The sequence below is a fragment of the Fukomys damarensis genome, unplaced genomic scaffold (genome assembly GCF_012274545.1).
Source record: "Fukomys damarensis isolate Sample0158 unplaced genomic scaffold, DMR_v1.0_HiC HiC_scaffold_16, whole genome shotgun sequence".
Taxonomy (NCBI): Eukaryota; Metazoa; Chordata; class Mammalia; order Rodentia; family Bathyergidae; genus Fukomys; species Fukomys damarensis.
The window spans coordinates 27,312,644-27,331,248 of record NW_022900928.1 but is presented as its reverse complement, the minus strand read 5'-3'; the positions used below and the strand labels follow the sequence as shown (position 1 = coordinate 27,331,248).

Below are 18,605 nucleotides of genomic sequence, written 5' to 3'. Positions count from 1 at the left end.
AAAAAAAAAAAAAAAAAAAAAAGCATGATTCCCCAAGTTCTATACCTGGTACCAAAAAAAAGCTTGATGCCCAATCCCCAGTACTGAAAAAAAAAAATTAGAATCTTAAAATTTACTATGCTTGGGAAATTTTTATTTCAATATAAAATTCATACCCAAAAATGCCAAATAAGTACACAGCCTAATGAATTTTTACAAAGTGAAAATATCTGTTAAGTATCCTGAAAAAAGAATAGACCTTTACTGGTGCCTCTAAAAAGTTCCCTTTGTCTCCCAAAATTGATAACCATTATCTTGACTTGTAAAATGATGAGGTTATTTTGCATACTTTTGAATTTCATAATTATACAGTATATTGTCTTTTGTTTCTATCTTCTCTCATTCATTATTTTTGTAAAATTCATCATGCATATTCTGAAACATGGATCTAGCAGTGTATGAGGGTTTTTTTTTTTTTTTTTTTAGCAGTGTATGAGAGTTTTAATTGCTCTACATTTTTGCCAACACTTAGAATAACAGTATAGTCAGACTTTCTGGTTATTCTATTTGCGTTACCCATTCTGGTAGATATGCATAATGCACTGAGGTTTCCATGGTTTATTGAGCCTGAGAACCTTCTGCACGTTTACTAGCCATCTGAATACTGTCTTTTGTAACCTGTCTATTTATGTCTTGCCCATTTTATTTTATCTTTTTGTGTTGGCAACTGAACCCAAGGCCTTCAATGCTGAGCACCTATTCTACCACTGAGGAACACCCCTGCCTCTTCCCCATTTTAAAAATTGGGCTGTCTGCCTTTTTCTTATTAATTTTTACAGGTTATTTATTCTCTATATATGATACTTTGCATATACATACAAATATCATTTCCTTTTCTTAACATTTTTCTTTTATGAATTCTTTAGTGATTTTGTCATATTTAAGAAATCTTTGTCTATTGCAAGATCATGAAAATATCCTTTATCTTGTAGCAACTTTATTATTTTATTTATTTATTTTGTTTTTTTGAGACAGGGTCTCACTATGTAGTTGAGACTGACCTGCAACTCACTATGTAACCCAAGCTGGTCTTGAACTCACAGCGATCCTCCTGCCTCAGCTCCTGAGTGCTGGGATTACAGGCGTGCGCCACCATTCCCAGCTGCTCTATTACTTTAATATTTTCATTTAGATATATAATCCTTTGTGTGTGTGTGTTGAGGATTGAACCCAGGGAATTGTGTTTGTTAAGCACAAGCTCCACTGAACTACACTCCCAGTCCACGATCCTTTTTTTGGGGGGGTTTGAAACAGGGTCTCACTATGTAGTTGAGACTGACCTGGGACTCACTATGTAGCTCAGGCTGATCTCAAACTCACAGCAATCCTCCTGCCTCAGCCTCACAAGTGTTGGGATTACAGGCATGCACCACCACACCTGGCAACAATCCATTTTTAAGTGATTTTTGTGTATGGTATGAAGCAAGAATCAAGAGTCATTTTTTTTCACATGATCATCCGAACCTGCTTCTATACTCTTTATTTAATGCCACTGGATACTTTTTCTACCCTGGAGACAGTGCCACATTGTCCTACTAATTGGAGATGTATTTAGTCTTGCTATTGATAGAAAGTTTTTAAAGAAAGAATAGGAGGTGGAGGTATACCTTAGTGGTAAAGCACATGCTTAGCAAGTGCAATATCCTGAGTTTGAGCCCTGGAAGAAAAAGAAAAGAAGGAAGAATAGGAGGAAGGGAGGGTAGGTAATAAACCTATCTGTACTTACTAGTCTCAAATTTATCTAGCAGCCAATAGCCTAGCAGCTGCTACAACAAAACTGTGCCTGACAGAGCATCTTGGAATGGTGCCCCTACAGCACTGCTCTCCAAGTCAGTCTAAGAGAACAGAAACCCACTCTAGAGAAGCAGGGGGAGGACACAGAAATGGTCCTTTCATATGATCAAGCAGAGGGAAGACAAATGATCTTTTCACATGGCCAATAATACTGATAACAGACAGAGGTGTTCTGAGAACCAAGTAGAACACTATATGTAAAATAGTCCATACAATATGTAGCTTTTTGTTTTTTTTAAACTGAGGATTGAATCTAGGACCTATACACTGAACTATGTTCCTAGCCCTTTTTTATTTTTTGAGACAGGGTCTTGTTAAATTGCACATTGCCCAGGTTTAAAATCCTCCTCCTTCAGGCTCCCAGCATGCTAGACTGGTGTGTGCCACCACATCTGTCTTGTGAGCCAAGCTTCTTTCCCTTCCTTCTTTCCTTCCTTCCTTTTCCTTCTTAATTTCTTTTTTAAAATTTTCTTTCACTCTTTTATTTAAACACTGAGTAAACATTAACTTTTATTATTATGTTCATTTTCATATGTTTCATACCTAGCATATTCTTAATAGAGAGAAAATACATGATGACTCACTATTTTAGAATTTTAGAACAGGAAGGATTTTAGAGATGATTTTTTGCTGATTCTTCATCTTTGTGTGGGAAGAATATAAAGCCCTACAAAATTAAGTATGTCCTCCAGAGTCACACAACCAGGTGGGAGGTCAGACCTCTTTAAATGCAGAATTTGTGGTGGTGCATGCCTAAAATCCCAGCCCTCAGGAGGCTGAGGCAGGAGGATGGACTCCAGTCTGAGGCCAGCCTGGGCTACATAGTGAGTTCAAAGACAGCCTGAACGACATAGCAAGACCCTGTCTCAAAAAAACCAAATGAATGAATGATTTTTCCACTGTAGCCTCTGCATATGTAACTAAAGTTTTTTAATAGTTGTAAGCACCCCAGGGTGCTGTGAATAAAAAGCCAACTTTAGGGACTAACCACCAAGGTGCAGGGATCTTGTTCTCTCTTCTTCAGAACCCACCATAACCTTGGCCAAATGTTCAGCAAGGAAAACTCACAGCAGTCAGCACTGCAATTAGAGCTATGAAATATACTAAAGTCTGAATGCAAAGGGGTGCAGCTAAAATTTTTCAGCAGAGGAGGGAGGAGCTTCCCTGAAGCCTGAAGGAGGCTTTTCTTAGCTAAGGAAAATGCCAGAGATCTTTAAAGGTATTCCTTGAAGCGAACAAAGAAAGCAAGCTGATTTCAGTATCCCTCTTGGCATCTGACTTGCTTTTCCATGTTGACCTAGGTCTGCCCAGATTGATCCACATCATTAGGAGCCCATTGTGATATTATATATTCAGTTCTGAGTCAAGGCACAGCACAGCCAACAAAAGCTTAACTGCATATAATACCAGACAGCATGTGCCGTAATTTCACCTATACAAATTTTCTTACATCTATCCTGTTCTCTCTATTCCTACTGACTGAATTCACATCTTCATGAGTCCCAGCAGGAGCTATTAAAGATATGTATGTGTGTGTGAGGAATGCACATGAACAGAGCTGCATTGGGGAAGCCCACTCTGACTATACCTGAAAGCTAGACAGGGAAAAGAGGGAGGCTAAGAGAAAAGTGGTAGGCAACATGAACTATCAAAACTTGGCCTACTATGGCACTATGGCAGACCTGGAATCACTACTGGATAGTCCAAAGTAACCATTGTTAGGTCCCTACAGGACTGCACTATGGGTCTCCAAATGGACCACTAAACTGTTTTTTGGTTGTTTTTTTTTGTACAGAAATGTCTACTTTTTTTTTTGGTTTTTTGAGGCAGGGTCTCACTATGTAGTAGAGACTGACCTGGAACTCACTATGTATCCCAGGCTGGTCTTGAACTCACAGTGGTCCTCCTGCCTCAGCCTCCCGAGCGCTGAGATTACAGGTATGCACCACCATGCCCGGCTTCAGTTAGATTTTGGAAGACTAACTTTCCCAGCAGACTGCTTTCTGTAGGAAAACACTGAGTTTCACTCATGAGCATCGTCAATGTTTTTGTTGTTTTTTTGGTACTGGGGATTGAACTCAGGTCATTGTGCTTGCAAAGCAGGTGGCAGAACCACTGAGATAAATCCCCGGCCCTCATCAATGTTTGTTTATCACAATACCTGGCACATAGTATATGCTCAACAGTGGTTTTTCTTTTCATTGAGTTATAAGAGGTAGATTTGGGAGAAAACACAAGCGTTGGTATGAAACAATCTTCCTAAACTAGTCCTGATCTAGCCCTAAAGTCATTAAACTGGCAAAAGCAATCTTTTGTTCCCAAAAAGCTAGGCATGCAAGGATGAAGTGATTCTGACATGGTGATTTTTCTGGGAATAGTTCCAGTTGCCTCAAAGACTTGAGGCCATGAGGCTAATCTATACATATGGGTGCTACAACAAAATAAATGTCAGAAATGACAGATACCTCCTCTAAGTCAACAGTAAAAATAGCATAAAGTTTCCAAGGGAAAAGGTATCTTCATTACTAGTGACCATTCTACAAAGAGATAGGAGATTGCCTGAGTTACAAAAGATATACCTTACTCTTTGCCTCAGAGCTTGGAAATGAGAACATATAACAACTATGAACTGACAGGAATTATTCTGTCTCTATTTCTCTGATTACTGAGCTGTTATTACCCCAAGAATGGATGCTGGACAACAGGTGAGGGCAAGCAATGACCTTGGGAGAAATGATCTAGCACAATATGAATGTGAAGAACAATTATTATTTTTATTTCTATAAAATATTAATCCCTATAAGAACCCTGATGCCTTCAAAATTCACCTGAATGATACTGGGCCTTTGAAGGAATAATGACATGTATACAATGAGACAAGGCTAGGTCTAGAGATATGCTGACATGTGATCCCTCAATGACACAAGTCAAGCCGTGTCTTCCTCCATGGAGGAAAAAGGAACAGTGTCATCTCATATAGAGGAAAGAGTATGTGCAAATGCACAAAGGTAGTAGAGAGCACTGGTGTATAACAAAATGTGCCTGAGACACAGTGAAAAAAGGGAAATCACTAAGAAGGAGGGCAGGCCTCTAGTGTAAAAGATCTGGAATACTATATCTTCAATGTTTGTTTTTATGATACTGAAGACAGAACCCAGGGCTTTGCACATGGTAGGCAAGCATTTTAAAAACTTTTTATTTTGAAATAGAGTCTTGTTGAGTTGCCTAAGCTGGTTTTGAATTTGTGATCCTCCTGCCTCAGCTTCATGAATAGTTTGGATTACAGACATATGCCTGACAAAGCTTTGTTTCATCCCATTACCTCCTCAGAGAAGCATCAAGGATAAGAACACAGGACAGAGGGATGAGAACCAACTTAGACTTATAAAACAGGCCATATAAAAGGTAAAACTAGTACTACTGACAAGTATAGCTGATGTGACATAGATGTTCCCTTTCCTTCCCAAAGATCAGCAGTTATAAGATTGAGTCTTACCAAGACCTGTCACGTAAAGGTACAAGATCCCAATGATGAATGTAACTGTACTGTACACCTATAAACTCTTTTTCTTTTCTTTTCTTTTCTTTTCTTTTCTTTTCTTTTTTTTGAGACAGGGTCTCACTATGTAGTTGAGACTGACCTGGAACTCACTATGTAACCCAGGATGGTCTCGAACTCACAGTGATCCTCCTGCCTCAGCATCCCGAGTGCTGGGATTACAGGTGTGCGCCATTACACCCAGCTCCAATAAACTCAGTGAGAAAAAAAAAAAAAAAAAAAGACCGAGTCTTTTGAAAGGAGAAAAAGGATTATACCATCAAAAATGGAATAAAGGCTGGGTACTTTGTGTGTGAGCATAAAAATTAACCCTGTCTCAGAGATGTTGAACTCAAAGTGGGCCAGAGCGAGATGAAGAGGGAAAAAAGTAGAAATTACTTATTGTTTCTCCTTGCCTCTGGGCTTAGTAGAGAAAGGAGACCATACAAGATCCCTTCTGGTTTAACCGGTCCAGTTCCCCAATGTGTGTGTGTCAGGGGATGTTTACAAGGGACAGGCACTTAGAACAGAGCTTCTATGAACTGGCAGATGAAATCATTCCATGCAGGAAATGAGGGGCCTGGAGCAGCTTCCATCACTATCCAGCACCACTGTGCTGACCACTTGGGAACACTGCATGGCATCAGAGAAAAGCCTACAGCCCTAACCAAAGGGAGTACAACCCCTTTCATGCAACCAAGGTCACCTGGAGCCAGCTGTTTGCAAACAACAGGATGCGTTTGCCAACACTGATTTTCAAAACCTCAGGGCAGCTCCAGTAATCACATTGTGGTTCAGCTTGATTAATATTTACTGTCCCTTGCTTGATGACAGACCCAATACTGGACACTAAGGATACAGAGAACAATGTGATATGGCCTCTATCCTCAGGTATCTCATAATCTAGAAGAGGAGACAGTCATCAAAAGAGATACTTAAACCTAGACAGTAAGTGCTAGGACAAAGGAAATGCAAGGAACACCAGCAGCTCATGGTAGGACAAATAACACAGTGAAGAAAATCTAAGATTTCTCAGAAGGGGAGGTTCATTTAATCATGTTAAAGATTAAGGAGAAATCTGCCAGGTAAAGAAGGGGAGAAGGTCTTCTAAATAGGCAGAACATATAAGAGGCCTTGAAACAGTGGAAAATGTGGATGAAAGAGGCTCAAATACAATTAAATTATAGGCTGTGAGATGAGCGATATAGCTGGAGAAAAAGATGGGGACAGATGGCATTAAGCTTTCTTTCATACCAAGCTAAGGAACAGGTCAGAGGTCAGAGCAGGACATATGTTGAAAATTATCTTACAACAAGGAACCCAAGGAGAGACAGATATATCAATGTAGATACAGATATATAGATTTTTTTTGAGACAGGGTCTTGTTAAGTTACTAATGGGCCAGGTTGAGCTTGAATTTGCCTGCTTCAGCTTCCCAGAGTCTTGAAAATATAGGTATATACCACCATACCTGGCTTCCCAAGAAATTAAAAAACAAAAACAAAAACTCCACCCAAACAAAATTAATTTTCTTTCCCAAAAATTAATTAATTTTTTTGTGTGAAACAGGGTCTCACTATGATTTGATTTTTTTTTTTTTTTTTGTACCGGGGATCAAACTTGGGTCCTTGCACTTTTGAGGCAGTCAGCGGAACCACTGAGCTAAATCCCTGGCCCCCAGGGTCTCACTATGTAGCCCAGGCTGGCTTCAAATTCACAGAGACCTCCTGCCTCCACCTCCAGACTGCTGGGATTACAGGTGTGTGACACCAAGCCTGGATTTTTCCCATTAATTTATGTGGGATTTTTGGAAGGAGGATGTCTTAAAAATAAAACAAATAGGCCGGGCATGGTGGGCACACCCCTGTAATCCCAGCACTCAGGAGGCTGAGGCAGAAGGATTTCTGTGAGTTCGAGACCAGCCTGGGCTACACAGTGAGTTCCAAGTCAATCTCAACTACACAGTGAGACCCTGTCTCAAAAAACCAAAAAAGGGCCGGGGATTTAGCTCAGCGGTTCAGTGGTTCAGTGGCCTGCCTTGCAAGCACAAGGACCCGAGTTCAATCCCCGGTACCGAAAACAAAACAAAAAAATAAAACAACTTACTCTAAGATGTGACAGCTCAAAATGGATGTAAATTACTCCTTCTGAATTTTAGTAGCACTTTTTAATCTTCCTTCTAGCACTTGTCATTTTCTGTCTAGCAGCATAATAATCTATGCATTATTTCTATGTATTCTTCTGAGAATGAGCCAAGTCCTATTCTTTCATTTTTGTAAAATTAGTTTTCAACCCACTCTGAACATGTAAGGCAACAAAAGGGCACAAAACAGATGTTCAGCAGGTGTGTGTAGGGGTGCATGCCTGTAATCCTCGTACTCAAGAGGCTGAGGCATCAACAGATGAATGGATAAAGACATGGGTTTTTTTAATACAAAGGAGTACTACTCTGCCATAAAGAAGGATGAGCTTGAGACTTTTCTAGCTAAATGGATGCACCTTGATACCATACTCTTTTTTTTTTTTTTTGGTTACCGGGGATCAAAATCGGGTCCCTGCACTTGCAAGGCAGGCGGTGGAACCACTGAGCTAAATCCCTGGCCCGATATCATACTCTTAAGTGAAATAAATCAAATACATATTTAAATACCACATCATTTCTCTGATGTGAGAAACCAAAAGTGGAAACAAGGACTAAAACGTACAACAGACATTGGGAAATGGGAAGAAAATGTTCAAATGAGAAGGGAACAAGACAGGAGGAAGGAAAGAAGGAACAAGGGAAAAAAAAAAGAAAATCGAAGAGGCTGAGGCAGAGAACCACCCTGAGTTTGACGCCATCCTGAGTTACACAGTAAGTTCAAGGTCAGCCTGAGCTATATAGGGAGACCCTACCTCAAAACAAACAGAAAAATATTCAATAAATATTCCATGGCATCATTGTATCTCAATCGAAAACTCTTGAAGATATTCTCATCCAAAGTTTCTCAACTTTTGTGAAGAATCTGACAAAAGGTATGGGAACTGAGGAAGAAACTCAGTGGGAAAGAACTTGCCTACCATGTACAAGGTCTTGGGGTCAATCCACAGCACCAAAAAGAAAAATAACCAAAGTGGACTAAGGGCCAACTGCCTATCCTTTCTGTCTCTAATATTTCCAGCCTGTGACCTTCCCTATACGATCTTCAGGTATTTGCAAAATTTTCACACTATCCTTTTCTAAGGCAGTCCCCTGCCCCTTACCTCTTGTGCTTCAATTAGGTGCTTGTATTTTCCAATGCCATGAGTGGGTTTTGTCTTGTACTGCCGACTGGTACTCAGTAGACTGCCACCTAAAAGAGAGAAAGTATGACAAACTTCTTTCTAGGCTCTTCAAGGGACAGAGAGATTGTCAGAAGACAAATTCTTCACTGCAGAATTGAGAAATAATGGCCTCTTGGTGGTTTAAACAACCAGTTATTTCTTGATCCTGGACAGATTCTGTTTGCCCTCCTTTTCTCTCCATTTAACCCCTGGAATACATCCAATCACCATCACCTATCTTTCTTGGAAACACTGCAAAAGCCACTGCAAAGAGAGGGACAAAAATATATTCTCATGGGGCTCTCATCTCTTGTTCTTCAACAGGCAATAATTCCTTTGAAGTTTTCAATGGGGTTTACACAGAGAAATAATCAGGAAGCAAAAAATAACCAGCAAAAAAGAGGATCACAGAGCTCTATAAAGTTTTAAAAATCATTTAGCACTAGGGATGTAGCTCAGCAATAGATTGCTTGCCTGACATACACAAGCACCCAGGTTTGAGCCCCAGTACCAAAAAATAAACAACAAAAATCATCGAAAAAAATCATCTAATTTGATTTATCTATGTTGATAAAGAAAATATCCAGCATATTATTAAATGAACACAACAGAAACAAAAAACTTTGGCATAAAACTATACATATGTATACTGCTATTAGGCAAAAAGATGCCCTTGATAACATTTATATTGTGGTGGATCCTGACAGGTGTCACCGAAAACCCCCTTCAAGGAAGGACTTGTTGCCTATATCTTGCTTTCACATAAATACATATACACATACATATATTCCCTTTTAATCCTCATTAATAAATTTTAAAAATGATTTTAAAAAATCTGATGACCAAAAAAACCAACAACAAATCTGGTGACATGACCAACTAGTAACCCAGCAAGTAAGAGGTAGAACTGCCATTAAAACTTGGGTCCATCTGACTGCACAGCCCATAGCCATAATTCCTAAGTGAGTGATAGCAAACCTTTTAGAGATTTCAATGATACAAACAGCCCGCTGCAGCACACATGCCATAGGTTCACCACCACTGTCCTAGGTCATCACATCTGAATTTCTAGAATACAAAATCTGGCTAGACTTGATCTTTCCTAACTCTGGTCTGAGTTCTCTATCGCTACTCTTCCCCTGGAATCAGCTCTGCACAGGCTTCCTATGTCTGCCTATCTTGCTCATTCTCTATTTTCTGGAGAAGTCCTAGTCTAGGTTCTGCTCCCTTTCCTTCTGGCTCCTCCTTAGGGTCACCACTCTATCAGGGGGCAACAATAGGTGGTGTGGAGAAACCTAAATGACATCAAGTGAAAGGTTTCTTAGCACCCCCAAACACATACTCCTTTCAGTGGTATTGGAGTTTGAACCTAGAGCCTTGCTCATGGAAGGCAGATATTCTACAAGGTATCCTCCCAGTCCCTTTTTTTTGAGACAGGGTCTCACTATGTAGTTGAGACTGACCTGAAACTTACTCTGTAGCCCAGGCTGGTCTCGAACTCACAGCGATCCTCTTGCCTCAGCCTCACGAGTGCTGGGATTACAGGCATGCGCCACCACGCCCAGCCTCCCAGTCCCGTTTAATCTTATTTTGAGACAAGGTCTCACTCCATTGCCCAGGCTAGCATCAAACTTTGGATCATCCCACTATAACTTCCAAAGCAGCTGGTATCATAGGGATGTGCCACTATGTACCAAAAGACCCTTCTTTTCTAAAATGGGATTCCAAGCAAATCTGCTCTGTCAGGCCAATTAGAGATAGCCCTGGCTTCAGAGAACTTCCCTATATTTAAAATCCTCATTATGTATTTTATCAAGACAATCTAGGGATATTATGGACCTTAACCATGATATATATTACATGACAACAAATGTATCTGGGACAGCTACCAAATTTTTTTTAAATGCTACTTTCCTATGAGATAGTCAAGGTATACAAGGAACAATGATGGAAAAGCAGATAATTACTTCTTTTGCTGCAAAGAAATTCAGTGGAGATGAGAGCAATGTTGTGAGATTTATTTGTTTCTTTGTTTTTGTTTTCCATTTTTTGAAACAGGGTTTTGCTCTGTAATTCAGGCTGGCCTTGAACTCACTATGTAGCCCAGGCAGGCCTCAAACTCTCAGTGATGCTCTTGCCTCAGCCTCCTGAGTGCTGGGATTACAGATGTGCACCACCACACCTGACTTCAGTCTGTCTTTGCAGTGAGGGTTCAGCCTGCAGGGGTAGGGTCCAAAAAAAGGAATGGCTATGTTGTTCTGTAAGCAGATCTGCTTGGAAGCCCACTGGTGACTTCAAAACACAGAAGGAAAACTGATCTTTGACATGATGATACATCTGAAGTTCAAAGAGTAACAAATGCTTGCCTCAGTTTCTCATTTGCAGTTTCGTACAAATTCCCTATGATAAATGTTATCATTATGCACATCTACAATGTACCAATAAAATTTTTTTAAAAAGGAAAAAATAAATTCAGTTTGGAACAATTCCTATAATTACAGCAACTGATTAATTAAAGAGCTGGTTCAAGCCACTATTTAACCATTTCCAGCCAGGTGTGGTGGCTCACACCTGTAATCCCAGTGGGAGGAAGAAGCAGGATTGCCTAGAGTTCGAGGCTAGCCTGAGCTACATAATGAGTTCAGGGCCAGCCTGAACTATAAAGTGAGACCCTGTCTCAAAAATAAACCAAAAAAAACCATTTCCCTCCCTTAAATGAAAGTTTTGGTTAAATTAATCAGTTGTTTTAATTGTAAAATGTATGAGTTTCACCTGTCATGTAAAGGTACAAGATCTCAATAATGAATGTAACTGTACTGTATACCTAAAATGTACCAATAAACTCAATAAAAGAAAAAAAATTTAAAAAAAATTAAAAGTTACTAGTAATGCTAAGGAAAATATAAATAAATAAATAAATAAAAATAAAATGTATGAGTTTGAAAGCGTCTGATTTCCAGTAAGTTCAACTGGGTCCTTTCCCTTTTCTTTGTATCATAAAACTGGGTTTCCTGTTGCTACATTAACATTGCAGGCTCCTGAGAAAAAAATGCCACTCTTCACTAAGACACAAAAATCCAGGTTTCAAGAAGCTTTAAAAATCTTTCATTGACCACAATTATAAGATGTATGCATATGCTTGCTGATTTCTTCTACTTCGCTCTGCTTTCCTTTGTAAGTCCCAAGGACAAATGTCCTTTAACATCTGTTTACTAAAGTGGGAACTAAGTTCACGAATCTAGGATGGAGGTAAACAACTTTGTTTTATTTATCTCTTCTCTGAAACTAGAACAAGCATGTTTAGCAGGCTATACAGGTAGGGAAAGGGGAAAAATGCTGGGATAGCCCTAAGAATCTAATTACAGGATATTCTCTCCATTAGATAGATGGTAAGTCCCTCAAGGGCACAGACAATGTGAACACCTGGCAACAGCATATGCTCAGTAAGTGTATATTTAAAAAACAAAACAAAAATGGTTCTTGAGATATTTTACCAGATGATCCGCAATGATTTGTCCCTGGCAGCTGCCCACTTATTTTTTTTTCAATCAAAATTTCTTTTCATGATCCTTTCAGTTCTTCTAATTACTTGGAATTTGAATATATCAGGTTTTTTTGACTGCTCACATTGTGACAAGAGCACTCTAAACTCCCTCTATTTTACCTCTCCTTATATGTTTACTTCTACCTGACTTTTTAAAATGGGAATTTACTTCTATTGTTTACTAGTGTGTTGCAGTAGATAATGGTTACATTCATCATGAAGAGTTGGTTACATGTGTATAATACATCTTAATTCCTTTTTTATTTTTTTCTCCCTTTTCTCCCTCTCCACTCCCTCTATCTCTTGGTTCCCTTCCCTTTTGCAAAAGATTTACTTCCCTGTTACATTTAAGTTAATAAGAAAAAGATGGTCACCAAAATCAGGTCCATCCTCAGATATAGCCAGCTTGGATGGTAGCCAGGGCCCATATATAAAGTGGAAAACTGAGGTAGGGATAGAGCACTGCTCCTTCCTCTTCTTTTTGGAATATAATTACAATCAATTTTGAAATATGTGACTATAAAGATATTTCAAAGAACCTATGAAAAAATGCCACAGCTGGAGATACAGCTCAGTAGTAGAGTATATGCCTATCACGAATGAGGCCCTAAATTTGATCCAGGGTAGTCCTAGGTTAAAATCTTTCTTTGTTGGTTGGTTTTTTGAGACAGGGTCTCACTATGTAGTTGAGACTGACCTGAAACTCACTCTGTAGCCCAGGCTGGTCTCAAACTCACAGTGATCCTCCTGCCTCAGCCTCGTGAGTGCTGGAATTACAGGCATGCACCACCACGCCCGGCTCCTAGGTTAAAATCTTGGAAAGAAAAAGAAAAAAAGAAAGAAAAGAGGAAGCAACAAAATTGTCTTCTTTCAAATGGAGTTATCAAAGACATACAAACTATGAACTATAGCATTTTTTAACTACAGCATTTTAAAGCCTACAATACATATTAGCAAATATTAAAAATATCAGTTAATGTTAATGATTATATGCAATAGGATTCTCAAGTGTCAAATAGTAAATATAATTGCTAGAGAGCAATTTGGTAATAGGTATCACTAGTTTTTAAAATGTGCATTTTTTGCTGCATCTACCCCACAAGTGCAAGGTTCTGAGTTCTATCCCCAGTACCAGAAAAATTAAGTGCATTTCTTTAGACCCAATAGTGCTACTTTTGGAAATGTGTCCTGAGTAAATTAGACCAGGGCACAAAGATTAGTGTATAAGGATGTTTACCATAGTGTTATTTACACTAAAAAATCTTGGAGCTAACAAAATTTTCCACGTTGTAAACATTTGAATAAATTGTTGTTACCCTCTAGCTCTCTATTTCAAAAGGATTGGATTGGATCTTATTCAATAGTACTGTTGTTTTGTTTTTTGGTTTTTGAGTCAGGGTCTCATCTGTAGTCCAGGCTGGCCTAAACTCATGATCCTCCTGTCTCAGTCTCTCAAAGGGATTATAAGCATACATATCCATACCTAGTTTAACATGCCCTGTTGATCCAACCTTTAAAAATAAAAGGCCACCTTAGAATTAGGTAGCTATCAGATACTAAAATATACTACAGCTGGGGATTTAGCTCAGTGGTTCTGCCACCTGCTTTGTAAGCACAAGGTCCAAGTTCAATCCCTGATGCCCCCCCCCCAAAAAAAGCAAAACTACAAAACTATATGTTGTAATCAATAGTACTGAAACATTTTGATAGTAGCATCAAATATAAAGTCAGAAAAACGGTACAAGATTAAGTTTAAAAATAGGCCCAGATATATATGAGAAACAGTATATGATAAAAGTGACATTCTCAAACCTATATAAAGATGCATAAATGCTGAAACAATTTACTAGCATCTTGAGGGAAGGTCTACATTCCTACCCTACTTCTGATCAGATGGATCAGTTACTTAAAGAAAAATAAAATACCAGAAGATAACATAAAAGATTGCAAAAAAAAAATCTTGGAGTACTGATGTTTTTGCTTGTTTGTTTTTGTTTTTTTGTTTTTTGAGACAGGGTCTCCCTATGTAGCTTAGGCTGGTCTTTAACTTACTATGTAGTCTGGGCTGGCCTCAAACTACTGTTGTTTCTCCTGCCTCTGCCTCCCAATTGCTGGGATTATAGGCATGAGCCACCGTACCTAGCAGATCTTTCTAAGAATAAAACAAAATCTAGAAATCATAACTCAGTAAATTAAGATATATTAAAAATATAAAACTGTTACAGTAAAAAAATAAAGTCAAGGACAGCTGACTGGGAAAAATACAAAGCATAGAAATTTAAAAATTACTAATTTCCTTATTGTGTACAAACTACATTAAAATTTCTTACAGGAGGGCCATGGATTTAGCTCATTGATGCTGCAACCTGCTTCACAAGCTCAAGGTCCTAAGTTCAAGCCTAGGTATCAAAAAAAAAAAAAATCTTACAAATTGAAAATGAAAAAAATAAATAATAGAAAAGTGGGCAAAAAAATAGAGGGGCAGTTCACAAGGTAAAATAAACATATGAAAAGATGGCAAATTCTCATAGGGCCAGGGATTTAGCTCAGTGGTTTCGCCGCCTGCCTTGTAAGCACAAGGGTCTGAGTTCAATCCCGGAAAAAAAAAAAAAAAAAAAAAAAAAGATGGCAAATTCTCTCAAGAAATTAAAATTAAAACAAGATATAATACTTCTCTGGGAAAAAGAAAAAGATTTTCTGGCCCAGTCTGGGATGGAAAATATAAATAAAAATTAACAGAACTTCTCTGAAGGGCAATCTGGCAATACCCAAATTTTCAATTCATACTTTGCTGACTCAGCAATTTCAATTCCAAGAGTTTATCTTATAAATGTACAGGAACAAGTTTATAAAGATATATAAAAATGGTTGCTGCAGCAATTTTTTAAATAGCAAAAAACTAAAAAATAGTCTAAATGTTCAGCATTAGGTACTCTATATAAACACATAATATACCATGTGTATATTACATTTTTCTGAAAGATATAAAGAGCCTGGGGGTATCACTCAGTACTGGTATGTGTGCTCTGTATGTGGAAGGCCCTTGGTCAATCCCTAGCACCTGCCTGACATGGTGGTACATGACTGTAATCCCAGCACTCAGGAGGCTGAGGCAGGAGGATTACTGTGAGTTCAAGGCCAGCCTGGGATCCAAAATGGGTTCAAGCCATTCTGAACTACATAGCCAGACCCTGTCTCAAAATACAAAACAAAAATCAATGTCTAACACCTTGTCCTACTATTTATATATAATTTTTGTTTGTGTTTTTTTTGAGACAGGATCTCACTATGTAGTTGAGACTGACCTGGAACTCACTATGTAGCCCAGGCTGGTCTTGAACTCACAGTGATCCTCCTGCCTCAGCCGCCCGAGTGCTGGGATTACAGGCATGTACCACCACTCCCGGCTTAAGCATATTATTAACTTTTTAAAGTGAGATCATGATTTGTCTCTTTAACACAACATAGAGAATGTCCTTATTTCTAGATATGCATAGAAAAGCATTTAAATATGAAGTCTAATAAAAGGTAACATGACAAAATATTAACAACAGAACTAAGTGGTATGTAGAGATTCTGTGTTCACTGTATTATTCTTAGGAGCAAAATAATTTCTTAGAAGTTTTTAAATGGTAAGTACTATATCCTCTTATTTTTGTTTCCCCAACACCTAATAAAACACATTTGTTGAGAATGATTAATAAAAAGAAGCCTGTATTTTGAGGTGCTGGGTTTGGGGTCTAGTAGCAATGGTGATTCCCTATATACTGCTGTCCCATTCTCTAAAATAATTAACATATATAGAGATCTTGCATGCTGCCTTGCACATAGTAGTCACTGAGTCAATGTTAGTTCCCTTCTTTATTCCTTACTTATTCCTCTACTTCGGACACTCTGTAGTCACATGAGAGATGTCATTAGAATCTAACAACTACTTTGAAGTTTATCACAGGATAGACAAAACAAAAATGTTAAGTAAATGGGTTGACACAGAGATTGATTTAATCAGATTGAGTGGACATTCATTTTGGATAAAACATTGTGAGAAATGCCCTAACCTGGTGGACTGTGGACTTGAAAGACAAGTCTGAAGTAATAGCTGTATTAATAATAATAATAATAGCTGCTTTTTAAAAGCATTTTATGTATTTTATCTCATTAAATCTTTAAATAGCTCATTGCAGTTTGTACTAGTATTATCTTCTTACTTTAGTGTATATGTGGAACTAGTATTAAATCCAGAGCCCTTGTACTGAGCTACATCCCTAGCCCTTATTTAAAATTTTATTTATTTTGAGACAGGAACTTGCTAAGTCACTAAGTTGTCCAGGCTAGGCTCAAACTTTCAAATATTCTTGCCTCAGCCTCCAAGAGAACTGGGATTGCATGTATGTGCCACCACACCTGGCTCTATCCCTATTTTTTAAAATGAGGAAAGCAAGCCACAGAGAAGTAAAGATCACAGAACAAGGATATGGTAGAGTCAAAAAAATCAAACATACTGTAGGCCTCTTGCTCTTAACTATTACTTCATGTTCTCACCAATAGTTCTAACTTGTGTGAGGGGTAGAATTTGGTCCTTAACCTCCTCTCAAAGATGTATTAGGTATCCTTTTCAACAAAATTATTATAGAGTACTAGACAGTCACTTTAAAGCAGGCAGACTATATCAGGAAATAACCACTTACCTGCACAATAAATAGGATTCGCTCCCCAAGTTCTGAATCTAAAGGGAGAAAGTATGTTGAATATAATTATATATCTACATTTATTTTCAAAGTTACTAAAACTCGTATGCTCCCCTTTAAAGATATAGCAATGCTATATATTTCCTTATTCCTTCATTCTACAAACATTATTAAGCACCTACTATATGCCAAAGTAGTAGGTCTGAGGATGGAAATAAAAGCAAAATGTCCCTAACAATGACCTAGTTGGAAATAATATATGTAAAGAAATACAGGCCACAGTACAGTACTGATGCAGAATAGGAACATATACAAGATTCAGTAGGACACAAAAGAAACTGCCTCACTTCTATCTCACTTCTATCAGAGAAGAGGAACTACTTGAATTAAGTGTGTGTGTGTGTGTGTGTGTGTGTGTGTGTTTTGAGACAGGGTCTATGTAATCCAGGCTTGCCTTGAACTCATTTTGTAGTCCAGGCTGGCCTTGAACTCACAGAGATTCTCTTGCCTCAGCTTCCAGAGTGTGGGGGATTACAGGCATGCACCACCACACCGAGCTTTTAATTGATTTTTTAAAAATAAGGAACTGTGAGCTAACTATGTAGTTTAGTGGTACAGCACCTGCCTTGCATGAGTGAGGTCCTGGGTTCATCTGAATTCCAGTACTGGGGGAAAAAAAAAAAAAAAAGAAGAAGAAGAAGCAGGGCCTGTTCTCAATTAGTTAGCATTGCAAGAAAATCATCCGAGGCAGGGGGATGAGAAGGTATAATTGGGACAGAGCAAGCAGCAGAATGTGAGTAGAACTTACTAGCAGGGAAAGGTGCAAAGATAAAGCAGAGAGCTACTCATCAGCCAGACCATGAAGAACCAACATGCTCATACTCTGTGTGAGCAGGGGGACACATGTGGCAGATTTTAAGCACAGGAGTGATTTAATCAAACTCAAATATTGGAAAGGTAAGCCTGGAAAGCAGCTGAGTGATGGAATGGGAAGAGGTGAAGCTGACACAAGAGAACCAGTGAGATAGTTCTTGTCATAGCCCAGAAGAAAAAAGTATATAAGCCTTCCATAAGTATTAGAACAGACTCAGGGAGGGTAGAGAAAAAAGGACAACAGTAAGAGTCAGACTCACATAAAAGCTAGACAGCAGCAACAAGACTAATATGGCTCATTCAGCTAACTAGGCAATTGGAGTATTTTTAGTTCCACATCCAGAGAAACTTTGAAATTAAACTGTGGTACAAACTGGAGAAAAGTAAATCTGCAATTCAATGCTGAATCTGCCTTTTCCAAACTGTGACCTCAGGTAAGTTGTTTACTATCACTGTAACTCAGGTATCTTTATTTTTTTTTTTCTTAGTACCGGGAATCCAACTAGGTTCCTTGCACTTGTGAGGCAGGCAGCGGAACCACTGAGCTAAATCCCCGGCCCTCAGGTATCTTATCTTCAAAACACATGCAATAGCTGGCCATGGTGGCACATGCCTGTAATCCCAGCACTTGGGAGGCTGAGGCAGGAGGATCGCTGTGAGTTTGAGACCAGCCTGGGCTACATAGTGAGTTCCAGATCAGTCTCAACTACATAGTGAGACCCTGTCTCAAAAAAACCAAAAAATTGGGCCAGGGATTTAGCTCAGTGGTTCCGCTGCCTGCCTTGCAAACACAAGGACCCAAGTTTGATACCCGGTACCAAAAAAA

General features: G+C 38.7%; 1 protein-coding gene across 1 annotated transcript in view; it reads right to left on the bottom strand.

Annotated features, from left to right (window-relative positions):
* Nucleotides 1-18,605, bottom strand: part of Mrpl48 (mitochondrial ribosomal protein L48) — a 53,598-nt gene that overhangs the window by 16,182 nt on the left and 18,811 nt on the right. The window contains exons 4-5 of the mRNA XM_010603259.3: nt 16,907-16,944; nt 8,615-8,703 (exon numbers count right to left, since the gene is read on the bottom strand). Of these exons, the coding sequence (XP_010601561.2) occupies nt 8,615-8,703; nt 16,907-16,944 (127 nt within the window). The remainder of the gene's footprint in view (nt 1-8,614; nt 8,704-16,906; nt 16,945-18,605) is intronic.